The following is a 13,913-nucleotide window of genomic DNA, read 5'->3' on the forward strand; positions in this document are numbered from 1 at the left end:
TGGACAAATAAATTAGGGCCAATATAAGGGATGTCAGAGACAGACACACACACACACACACACACACACACACACATAGATAATAACCTTGGTCCAGAGTCTTTGGAACGGGAACGGGAACGGGGACCGGCACCGGCGCGGCTGCAGGAAGCAGCACCGGGTCGGGACTGGGACTGGGTGGGTGGAAGTCCAGCGGTGAGGGGACGTCCGGCGGCAGCTCCTTGACGTACTTGGCGGGGATGTAGAAGGGCTTGGAGCCGCGGTCGTGGTCGCTCTGCACCTGCCACCAGTGGTCGTTGCTCTTGGCCAGCAGCACGTAGCGCTCGTTGGGTTTGATGGAGACCAGCGCGCCGTCCCGGCCCTGGTACTCATACTGGAACTCCACCAGAACCAGACCCAGACCTGCACACACAGGGAGGACACTGTCACACACTCCAACATCCACATCTCCAACTCTCTAGGGAGGGCCTGGGACAAAAAATAACTAAAAAAAAAGACACGTTGAAAACGCAACAAAAATGTCCCAAAAAGCAACAAAAACTTTGGAAAAAGCCCACAGTGGATAATTGGGGGGGTCCCCTGTAAATCACACCTATGCACACACAAACACAAATGAGATGAAGAAGTGTGAAAGCCACGAGAGGGTGTGGTGGAAACCTGATATCACCAACATACCCACAGAACTAACAAAGAGAGAAATACCTGCAGAGAAACATATCATACCTCAAAGAGGTCAAATAACTGTTCAGGAGGCTCAAAACATGAACTGGGTCTAACATTGGGGGTTAAAAAAAGACAGACAGACAGGTTGGGAGGCAGACAGACAGACCAACAGACAGACAGACAGGCAGGCAGACAGACAGACAGACAGACAGAGGCAGACAAGCAGGCAGGCAGGCAGGCAGACAGACAAACAGACAGACAGACAGACAGAACTAGTTCAGTTACTTGAGTGGGACTCTGTTACTGTTCATATTGTTATCAGATCTGTGTGACAGAGACAGAAAAGGTTGCTGTTTTGATGCCAACTCAAGACTCACCTCTGCTAAGCAGGGAGGAGGTGGTTGCCATGGCGTCAGCTCCTCGGGCCCCGCCCCCCCCTCTCAGGTGGACAGGGCAGGTGAGTCTGCAGGTGAGGGGTCAAAGGTCACAGCTGATCATCATCGGAGCCGTCTGAAGAGAGAGAAACAGAAGCATTCATTCATTCATGTAGTTGTCGATGAACTATCACTCATGTAGAAGGATTAATAGTCTCATTCAGGAACAGTACGTTAATTAATGCATCAACCATCATGATTTCTCATTTATTAATGATGTTCATATCTTCTTCAAAGGTCCATCTGTAGTTAAAGAGACTGAATAGTAGTGTTGTTATCACTTGTATGTTGTTGGCCACTCACCCTCTTCTCTACACATTACATACTTATCATTCCAATATGCATCTTGCACACTACTTTGCACTATTACTTTTTGCACTTTCCATCCCACTCCATGTGTACTTGTCTTGATATTATGTCTTATTTGTATGTTTGTATTTTTGTAGATTATGTTGACATGTGCCTATATGTACAGTGGTGTGAAAAAGTGTTTGCCCCCTTCCTCATTTCCTGTTCCTTTGCATGTTTGTCACACTTAAGTGTTTCGGAACATCAAACCAATTTAAACAATAGTCAAGGACAACACAAGTAAACACAAAATGCAATTTGTAAATGAAGGTGTTTATCATTAAAGGTGAAAAAAAATCCAAACCATCATGGCCCTGTGTGAAAAAGTGATTGCCCCCTAAACCTAATAACTGGTTGGGCCACCCTTAGCAGCAACAACTGCAACCAAGCGTTTGCGATAACGTGCAATGAGGCTTTTACAGCGTCCTGGAGGAATTTTGGCCCACTCATCTTTGCAGAATTGTCCTAATTCAGTTACATTAGAGGGTTTTCGAGCATGAGCGGCCTTTTTAAGGTCATACCACAACATCTCAATAGGATTCAGGTCAGGACTTTGGCTAGGCCACTCCAAAGTCTTCATTTTGTTTTTCTTCAGCCATTCGGTGGTGGACTTGCTGGTGTGTTTAGGATCATTGTCCTGCTGCAGAACCCAAGTTCGTTTCAGCTTGAGTACACGAACAGATGGTCGGACATTCTCCTTCAGGATCTCTTGGTAGACAGCAGAATTCATAGTTCCTTTTTATCACGGCAAGTCTTCCAGGTCCTGAAGCAGCAAAACAGCCCCAGACCATCACACTGCCACCACCATATTTTACAGTTGGTATAATGTTCTTTTTATGAAATGCAGTGTTCCTTCTCGCCAGATATACTTGGACACACACCTTCCAAAGAGTTCCACTTTTGTCTCATCGGTCCACAGAATGTTGTCCCAAAAGTCTTGGGGATCATCAAGATGTGTTCTGGAGAAATTGAGACGAGCTTTGATGTTCTTTTTGCTCAGCAGTGGTTTTCTCCTTGGAACTCTGCCATGCAGGCCATTTTGCCCAGTCTTTTCCTGATGGTGGAGGCATGAACGCTGACCTTAACTGAGGCAAGTGAGGCCTGCAGTTCTTTGGACGTTGTTGTGGGGTCTTTTGTGACCTCTTGGATGAGTCGTCGCTGCGCTCTTGGGGTAATTTTGGGCGGCCGGCCACTCCTGGGAAGGTTCACCACTGTTCCATGTCTTCGCCATTTTGTGGATAATGGCTCTCACTGTGGTTCGCTGGATTCCCAAAGCTTTGGAAATGGCTTTATAACCCTTTCCAGACTGATAGATCTCAATTACTTTCTTTCTCAATTGTTCCTGAATTTCTTTGGGTCTCGGCATGATGTGTAGCTTTTAAGGATCTTCTGGTGGACCTTACTGTGTCAAGCAGCTCCTATTTAAGTGATGCCTTGATTGTGAACAGGTGTGGCAATAATCAGGCCTGGGTGTGGCTAGAGAAATTGAACTCAGGTGTGGACAACCACAGTTATAGTATGTTTTAACAAGGGGGGCAATCACTTTTTCACACAGGGCCATGATGGTTTGGATTTTTTTTCTCCTTTAATAATAAACACCTTCATTTACAAATTGCATTTTGTGTTTACTTGTGTTGTCCTTGACTTTTGTTTAAATTGGTTTGATGTTCCGAAACACTTAAGTGTGACAAACATGCAAAGGAACAGGAAATGAGGAAGGGGGCAAACACTTTTTCACACCACTGTATATTATTGTCTCTATTGTACAGTATGTGTCTATATTACTATTTATCTACTGAATGTTTAATACTACTTACTACAATAAATTACTTCTTCATTTTTGTGGTGCTGATCTGATCTTTAACATCTTTAACTTTGATAAATAAGACATGAATAATGGTGGCATAACATTTAAAGTATAAAGTATTTACACACAACTACAGAGTACTACTGTAGTATGTATTGTGATAGTTGTTCATTCAGAACAACCTGAGGAACTGAAATGGTGATGGTGAGTTCCCACCAAACACCTTTCACAAGAACTGGGGTGGGCGTTTCCATCCAATCATGAAGAGATGAGTTAGGGTTAGAGTTTCTTTAACAACACATGTACCTATGAAGAAGACATCATTAATAAATTATAAACCTTGAGTGATGCATTCATTAAGGTATTGTTGCTGCATGGGATACTATTAATCCTTCTACATTCCTGACTCCCTGAGTCCCTAAATGGGCCTTTACTATACATCAAACTCTACAACAATACATTACAGACGCTAAAGTACACAACCCAAAGTCCAGAAAGACACACACAGACAGACAGGACAACTCTGAACTCAACAAGAACATACACACACAGACAACAACACAAGACAGACTGACACCATGAAGAACACACACACACACACACACACACACACACACACACACACACACACACACACAGACAACACAAGACAGACTGACACCATGAAGAACACATATACACACACACACACACACACACACACACACACACACACACACACACACAGACAACACAAGACAGACTGACACCATGAACACACACACACACACACACACACACACACACACACACACACACACACACACACAGACAACACAAGACAGACTGACACCATGAAGAACACATATACACACACACACACACACACACACACACACACACACACACACACACAGACAACACAAGACAGACTGACACCATGAAGAAACACACACACACACACACACACACACACACAGACAACAACACAAGACAGACTGACACCATGAAGAACACACACACACACACACACACACACACACAACAACACAAGACAGACTGACACCATGAAGAACACACACACAAACACACACACACACAGACAACAACACAAGACAGACTGACACCATGACGAACACACACACACACACACACAGACTGCTCTAGAGTGCGACCAATTAGGTTGCATATGTGACCCAAATGTGTGAGGGTGGGACTACGAGGTGTCCCAGGTCACACCGGTGCACCTAACGTCCTCGCATCCGCTGCCACCAACAAAGCGATGTTGTTTATGTGAATATGGTTTAATGTTGCGTTACATGACCCATTCCTTCTGGAAAGCTGTGCCTGTGTTTGGATCTCTCCAACGCGCAGCCCCCCATTCACTCACACCCTGCAACCAGCAACGTGGAGAGACACAGCACTGCCGGTCCAAACTGCTGACTTTTGTATACAGTTTTAATTGTTATTAACACAGCTGTATATTGTTAAGTATCAGAGGGAACCCTGTATTATTAACACAGCTGTATATTAATAAGTATGAGAGGAAACCTGTATACACCTGTATTATTAACACAGATGTATATTAATAAGTATGAGAGGGAAACCTGTATTATTAACACAGCTGTATGTTGTTAAGTATCAGAGGGAAACCTGTATTATTAACACAGCTGTATATTAATAAGTATGAGAGGGAAACCTGTATTATTAACACAGCTGTATATTGTTAAGTATGAGAGGGAAACCTGTATTATTAACATAGCTGTATATTAATTATGATAGGAAACCTGTATTATTAACACAGCTGTATATTAGTATATGAGAGGAAACCTGTATTATTAACACAGCTGTATATTAATAAGTATGAGAGGGAAACCTGTATTATTAACACAGCTGTATATTAAGTATGAGAGGAAACCTGTATTATTAACACAGCTGTATATTAATAAGTATGAGAGGAAACCTGTATTATTAACACAGCTGTATATTAATAAGTATGAGAGGGAAACCTGTATTATTAACACAGCTGTATATTAATAAGTATGAGAGGAAACCTGTATTATTAACACAGCTGTATATTAAGTATGAGAGGAAACCTGTATTATTAACACAGTTGTATATTAATAAGTATGAGAGGGAAACCTGTATTATTAACACAGCTGTATATTAATAAGTATGAGAGGAAACCTGTATTATTAACACAGCTGTATATTAATAAGTATGAGAGGAAACCTGTATTATTAACACAGCTGTATATTAATAAGTATGAGAGGAAATCTGTATTATTAACACAGCTGTATATTAATAAGTATGAGAGGAAACCTGTATTATTAACACAGCTGTATATTAATAAGTATGAGGGAAACCTGTATTATTAACACAGCTGTATATTAATAAGTATGAGAGAAACCTGTATTATTAACACAGCTGTATATTAAGTATGATAAAACCTGTATTATTAACACAGCTGTATATTAAGTATGAGAGGAAACCTGTATTATTAACACAGCTGTATATTAATAAGTATGAGAGGAAACCTGTATTATTAACACAGCTGTATATTAAGTATGAGAGGAAACCTGTATTATTAACACAGCTGTATATTAAGTATGATAGAAAACCTGTATTATTAACACAGCTGTATATTAAGTATGAGAGGAAACCTATATTATTACCACAGCTGTATATTAAGTATGAGAGGAAACCTGTATTATTAACACAGATGTATATTAATAAGTATGAGAGGAAACCTGTATTATTAACACAGCTGTATATTAAGTATGATAGAAAACCTGTATTATTAACACAACTGTATATTAAGTATGAGAGGGAAACCTGTATTATTAACACAGCTGTATATTAAGTATGATAGAAAACCTGTATTATTAACACAGCTGTATATTAATAAGTATGAGAGGAAACCTGTATTATTAACACAGCTGTATATTAAGTATGAGAGGAAACCTGTATTATTAACACAGCTGTATATTGTTAAGTATGAGAGGAAACCTGTATTATTAACACAGCTGTATATTAATAAGTATGAGAGGGAAACCTGTATTATTAACACAGCTGTATATTAATAAGTATGAGAGGGAAACCTGTATTATTAACACAGCTGTATATTAATTATGATAGGAAACCTGTATTATTAACACAGCTGTATATTAAGTATGAGAGGAAACCTGTATTATTAACACAGCTGTATATTAAGTATGAGAGGAAACCTGTATTATTAACACAGCTGTATATTAATAAGTATGAGAGGAAACCTGTATTATTAACACAGCTGTATATTAAGTATGAGAGGAAACCTGTATTATTAACACAGCTGTATATTAAGTATGAGAGGAAACCTGTATTATTAACACAGCTGTATATTAAGTATGATAGAAAACCTGTATTATTAACACAGCTGTATATTAAGTATGAGAGGAAACCTGTATTATTAACACAGCTGTATATTAATTATGATAGGAAACCTGTATTATTAACACAGCTGTATATTAAGTATGAGAGGAAACCTGTATTATTAACACAGCTGTATATTAATTATGATAGGAAACCTGTATTATTAACACAGCTGTATATTAAGTATGAGAGGAAACCTGTATTATTAACACAGCTGTATATTAAGTATGATAGGAAACCTGTATTATTAACACAGCTGTATATTAATAAGTATGAGAGGAAACCTGTATTATTAACACAGCTGTATATTGTTAAGTATGAGAGGAAACCTGTATTATTAACACAGCTGTATATTAATAAGTATGAGAGGGAAACCTGTATTATTAACACAGCTGTATATTAATAAGTATGAGGGAAACCTGTATTAACACAGCTGTATATTAATAAGTATGAGAGGGAAACCTGTATTATTACCACAGCTGTATATTAAGTATGAGAGGAAACCTGTATTATTACCACAGCTGTATATTAAGTATGAGAGGAAACCTGTATTATTACCACAGCTGTATATTAAGTATGAGAGGAAACCTGTATTATTAACACAGCTGTATATTAAGTATGAGAGGAAACCTGTATTATTAACACAGATGTATATTAATAAGTATGAGAGGAAACCTGTATTATTAACACAGCTGTATATTAAGTATGATAGGAAACCTGTATTATTAACACAGCTGTATATTAATAAGTATGAGAGAAAACCTGTATTATTACCACAGCTGTATATTAAGTATGAGAGGAAACCTGTATTATTAACACAGCTGTATATTAAGTATGAGAGGAAACCTGTATTATTAACACAGCTGTATATTAAGTATGAGAGGAAACCTGTATTATTAACACAGCTGTATATTAATTATGATAGGAAACCTGTATTATTAACAGCTGTATATTAATTATGATAGGAAACCTGTATTATTAACACAGCTGTATATTAATTATGATAGGAAACCTGTATTATTAACACAGCTGTATATTAATTATGATAGGAAACCTGTATTATTAAACAGCTGTATATTAATTATGATAGGAAACCTGTATTATTAACACAGCTGTATATTAATTATGATAGGAAACCTGTATTATTAACACAGCTGTATATTAATTATGATAGGAAACCTGTATTATTAACAGCTGTATATTAATTATGATAGGAAACCTGTATTATTAACACAGCTGTATATTAATTATGATAGGGAAACCTGTATTATTAACACAGCTGTATATTGTTAAGTATGAGAGGAAACCTGTATTATTAACACAGCTGTATATTAATAAGTATGAGAGGGAAACCTGTATTATTAACACAGCTGTATATTAATAAGTATGAGAGGGAAACCTGTATTATTAACACAGCTGTATATTAATAAGTATGAGGGAAACCTGTATTATTAACACAGCTGTATATTAATAAGTATGAGAGGGAAACCTGTATTATTAACACAGCTGTATATTAATAAGTATGAGAGGAAACCTGTATTATTAACACAGCTGTATATTAATAAGTATGAGAGGGAAACCTGTATTATTAACACAGCTGTATATTAAGTATGAGAGGAAACCTGTATTATTAACACAGCTGTATATTAATTATGATAGGAAACCTGTATTATTACCACAGCTGTATATTAAGTATGAGAGGAAACCTGTATTATTAACACCGCTGTATATTAAGTATGAGAGGGAAACTTGTATTATTAACACAGCTGTATATTAATTATGATAGGAAACCTGTATTATTACCACAGCTGTATATTAATAAGTATGAGAGGGAAACCTGTATTATTAACACAGCTGTATATTAAGTATGAGAGGGAAACCTGTATTATTAACACAGCTGTATATTAATAAGTATGAGAGGGAAACCTGTATTATTAACACAGCTGTATATTAATAAGTATGAGAGGGAAACCTGTATTATTAACACAGCTGTATATTAATAAGTATGAGAGGGAAACCTGTATTATTACAACAGCTGTATATTAAGTATGAGAGGAAACCTGTATTATTAACACAGCTGTATATTAAGTATGAGAGGAAACCTGTATTATTAACACAGCTGTATATTAAGTATGAGAGGAAATCTGTATTATTAACACAGCTGTATATTAAGTATGAGAGGAAACCTGTATTATTAACACAGATGTATATTAATAAGTATGAGGAGGAAACCTGTATTATTAACACAGCTGTATATTAAGTATGATAGGAAACCTGTATTATTAACACAGCTGTATATTAATAAGTATGAGAGGAAACCTGTATTATTAACACAGCTGTATATTAAGTATGAGAGGAAACCTGTATTATTAACACAGATGTATATTAATAAGTATGAGAGGAAACCTGTATTATTAACACAGCTGTATATTAAGTATGAGAGGAAACCTGTATTATTAACACAGCTGTATATTAATAAGTATGAGAGGAAACCTGTATTATTACCACAGCTGTATATTAAGTATGAGAGGAAACCTGTATTATTACCACAGCTGTATATTAAGTATGAGAGGAAACCTGTATTATTAACACAGCTGTATATTAATTATGATAGGAAACCTGTATTATTAACACAGCTGTATATTGTTAAGTATGAGAGGAAACCTGTATTATTAACACAGCTGTATATTAATTATGATAGGAAACCTGTATTATTAACACAGCTGTATATTGTTAAGTATGAGAGGAAACCTGTATTATTACCACAGCTGTATATTAAGTATGAGAGGAAACCTGTATTATTACCACAGCTGTATATTAAGTATGAGAGGAAACCTGTATTATTACCACAGCTGTATATTAAGTATGAGAGGAAACCTGTATTATTAACACAGCTGTATATTGTTAAGTATGAGAGGAAACCTGTATTATTAACACCGCTGTATATTAAGTATGAGAGGGAAACCTGTATTATTAACACAGCTGTATATTAATTATGATAGGAAACCTGTATTATTAACACAGCTGTATATTAATTATGATAGGAAACCTGTATTATTAACACAGCTGTATATTAAGTATGAGAGGAAACCTGTATTATTAACACAGCTGTATATTAAGTATGAGAGGAAACCTGTATTATTAACACAGATGTATATTAAGTATGAGAGGAAACCTGTATTATTAACACAGCTGTATATTAAGTATGAGAGGTAAACCTGTATTATTAACACAGCTGTATATTGTTAAGTATGAGAGGAAACCTGTATTATTAACACAGCTGTTAATAATACCCATTCCCATTATAAACCAGTTACTAACTATTGCTAAATGCTTTGTTCATCATTTGTAAAGCACTGCTCCTATGTTAATTCTCATGAATGAAGCATTTATATACACACTCATAAATGGTTTGTTCATAGTAAATAAGGCTCTTGGAAGTTATGTTCATAAATAGAAGTTTGACACTTTCTAAGTATTGCAAAAACCATTAGTAAATTAAATAATTTTCCCTTTATAAACTATCTACAAACTAGTAGTAATTTATTTGTTTATCATTTGTAAAGCATAGTTCCTACATTCATTCTAATCAGTAAAGCATTTGTAAATGCAGTTAGTAAATGGTTGGTCCATAGTAAGTAAGCCCATGTAAAATGTTTATCAGTATATTTTTTAATAATTCCTACATGATGCATTAACCATTTGTAGATTAAATTTTACCATTATCAACTAGGTACTCAGGAACGTAAACGGTTGTTTATAACTAGGAAGTTAATGATTAACAGACTATCTAGACCTACATTTGTTCATGTCTTAAATAAAATGTTATGATTTAGAAAAAGGCTAAAACTAATAGCTTGGGTGTTAACACATGTGTTACAAATACTACCAATAATGTAATCCATGATTAACTCATGAGTTACTACTGGTTAGTTACATACTGTGTGAGCCCATCTAGTGAGTACTTTCTATGCTTTACAAACCATTTATAAATGAGTTCCAAAGGCTATCATAGAACCTGGACACACACACATGTATTGCTCTATTTGGACATGCTTCAGAAATATGCCTATGGATATTTAGTGTTAATATCTTTTAACAAGCACTTACCAACACATCAATCCATGATTAACTCATGAGTTACTACTGGTTAGTTAAGTATAATGTGAGCCATCTAAAGTGAGCACTTTCTATGCTTTTACAAAGCATTTATAAATGAGTTGCAATAGCAGACACAACAGAGACACAAGTAAAAAGTATTTGTAACCTTATTACGATGTAGTAAGAATGTATTTATGAAATAGCTCGAGTAGTTACGTGTCGATATCACCACCAGAACCGAAGAAAACAGATTGCCAGCCGCATTGAACAATAAAGAGACAACAAGCCTGACAGCACACAGAAACACAGAGATAAACAGGCATGAGGCTAACAACCAAAACAACAGTGAGCTCACAAAACAACCTCCTGTTCTGCGAGCCGAATTGTGCCCTGACGACAGCTCACGTTGGGAGTTCATGATATTTCGTTCACGAAGACCAGGGCACCTGTAGCTCACCAGCCCACTGAACTGGGACTCACCGGAGCCTGGGAGCCCGAAGAAGTCGACGAGCTGGACTGTCTAGCCTCAAAATCTCCACCTCTCCACCATTCAGTATCACTGTTTAGGTTGCCAACGAAATAATGGTGATTACAACTCATATTGAAATATTCAAATTATTCAGTTGTAACGTTTGGGCCTCCTTTCTGGCACGTTATTTCATATTTCGTGTTCCTACAAAACATTTTAACCGTTTGCTGGGACTACCTGCATTAACATCATTCTGGTCGAGTAATCAGACAAATTACATGTAAATCTCACTGTATTATTTCATAACTTCAGTTGCCAGCGTTGTACTAGAGGCACAGACGCTGGTACCGCACAAGCCTCTTGAGAGCTTCCAAACCTGTGCCGGGTCATCTCAACAGACAGCCGCAGTTGCGTTGGGTCATAGCCGGAAAGTTACTTTCCACAACCGCACGGTCGCCAGCCTGCGGCCACCATCCCCATTAGCAGTCATTAACAGACAGTATTAGTTAATCATCTTTCATCACAACCATGATGGCGCACCGATTAGCATGGATGCCAGCCAACCCGCTGTTGCCAGCGTTGGGCGAATGACCACCATTTCAATGGAATTCACTGCCCATCCTCGCGATCCACAGTGATGCCCAGCACAGCCAGGTTAGATGACTAATAAATGTCGTTAGTTTTCAATGGCGAAATTAGAACAGGCTAGCGACGCCTCCCGATGCGCTTATGGGGACGTGAGGAGACGTAAATATAGAGCTCAACAAACAAGTTTGATGAGCTGATTGGTCAACCTCACAGACCCAAGTTCACTGGCTTCATTGGCTTATTTACAAGCCCATCAAAGTTAACAATAATGACACCCCTATATTATTTTATTTTATTTTTGAGACATTCGCTTTTGTTTTCCAAAATTATTAAAATATGGTCAAAAAATAGTTGTAAGAGATATGGGAGAAAATAGTGGAAAATAATTTAATTTTCACTTAGCTTTGATGGGCTTGTAAATGCTTTTCAATGGGTGAACTTCGGGGTCCGTGAGCTGACCAATCAGCTATCAAGTAGGCTACGCCAGATCTCTAGATTTACGTCTCCTCACGCCTCTTTTGGCGCTACATCGAACGTAGGCAGCCGTTATTCGCCGGGGTAAGAGAAAAAAGAACGACATTTATTGAATTAAATCCTATCTAATACTGGCTATGCTTTGTTGTGAATAGAACTAAAGAGAGCTGTGTCTGAATCCACCGTCGCCACGGAGTTAAAGGCAGTGAATTCCATTAAATGGTGAGTTATTCTTAACACTAGCTATGCCTTGAGTTCGCTAGCATCCATGCTAATCGGTGCTAATCATGGTTGTATTAAGAGAATGGTGCTAATACTGTCTATTGTTAATAGTGCAAAGCTAACGGGTTAGCTAAGATGCTGTATTCATATGTTAATAGGTAATTAGCCACAAAAGGCTAGCGGAGTACTGTGTATTGCCTGTGAAAAGGCTAATGATTCTATCTATCATTGGTGGAAAGTTAATGATGCTTTTCAACACTATTGCTAGCTGCGGTATCTGTTGAAGTGTGTGTTTAATTGTTTAACTGGAGTTTATGGAGAAGTAACTCAAAAGAGACTAATATGAAAGTATTCTTTCACTGTTACCTGCAGGAGGGATAAATACACCATGTCTTAATGCCTCTAAATTACAACACTGTAGCTTAAGTTATGGGAAAAAATAATACAATTGAGAGATGTTTACATGCAATTTATGCAATTATATTAAGAATAGTGTTAATGTTACTAAGGTAGGTTCCATAAAACTTGAATTAGAAATGTATTTTTTGTATAAAGGTTACAAAAATAATATAAATGTACTTTTGATACCTGAAAGGATTTATATACTTTTGATACTTAAGAGAAGAAATTTAAGAACGGTTGAAACAACTGAATAGAGATTTAGATATTTCAATACGGGTTATGAAATATCACCTCATTTTATTTTCATTGTAGCCTAAGTAATTGATTTTATTACTGAATAGTAATTGAGAGAACTGATTTGGCCTTTATCCACAGGTGGAGGAAGTGGAGATTTTGAGAAGCGCCACGACAGGAGGTCCAGTCCAGAGGGATATTGGATCACATCGACTCTTCAGATCCCAGAGTCTTCCAGGGGTTAGAGATTCCCAGTTCAGTGGGCTGGGGGGAGCCACAGGATCGAGGACTCAGAACTTATACAGATTGCCCTGGATTCCTTTCTTCATGGTGGTAGGACAAACAGGAAACCAAAACTTATATGGGCCCCAACGTTGAACATCTCAAGAACTCTTGTCATCAAAGAACAATTCAGCTCAGAATTGAAAAGGGTTTATTTTATGAGCGACTTTATTATTTTAGTTGTTATTTTCATACCTGTGTTTTATCTTGTATATGTGTATGCCATGTTTCTGTGTATATTAATACTCTTTCTCAAACTTTATCCTGGTTTCCTAGTCTTTATTGATGTTCAATTCTCTGGCTTTTAACAATCTATTTTTCTTCTGGTTCTGGTCCAATTCACATTGATATCAACTATATAACACTACTACGAGCTATTATTTCATAAATGTACATTCTTACTAGATCGTAATGGGGTTACAAATATTTTTTTACTTGTGTCTCTGTTGTATCTGCTAGCCTTTGCAACTCATTTATAAATGCTTTGAAGCATAGAAAG

At 37.0% G+C, this 13,913-nt stretch overlaps 1 protein-coding gene across 1 annotated transcript; it reads right to left on the reverse strand.

Annotated features, from left to right (window-relative positions):
• Nucleotides 1–87: 87 nt before the first annotated feature.
• On the reverse strand, nt 88–1,167 carry LOC114551495 (rho GTPase-activating protein 27; the record flags this gene model as incomplete). The annotated part of the gene is made up of 2 exons (XM_028572533.1): nt 1,041–1,167; nt 88–402 (listed from the first exon to the last, which is right to left on the reverse strand). Coding segments are annotated over exons 1-2 (346 nt in total), but the record flags the coding sequence as incomplete, so codon positions are not given.
• Nucleotides 1,168–13,913: the final 12,746 nt, after the last annotated feature.

This window comes from Perca flavescens, unplaced genomic scaffold (genome assembly GCF_004354835.1).
Source record: "Perca flavescens isolate YP-PL-M2 unplaced genomic scaffold, PFLA_1.0 EPR50_1.1_unplaced_scaf_111, whole genome shotgun sequence".
NCBI lineage: Eukaryota > Metazoa > Chordata > Actinopteri > Perciformes > Percidae > Perca > Perca flavescens.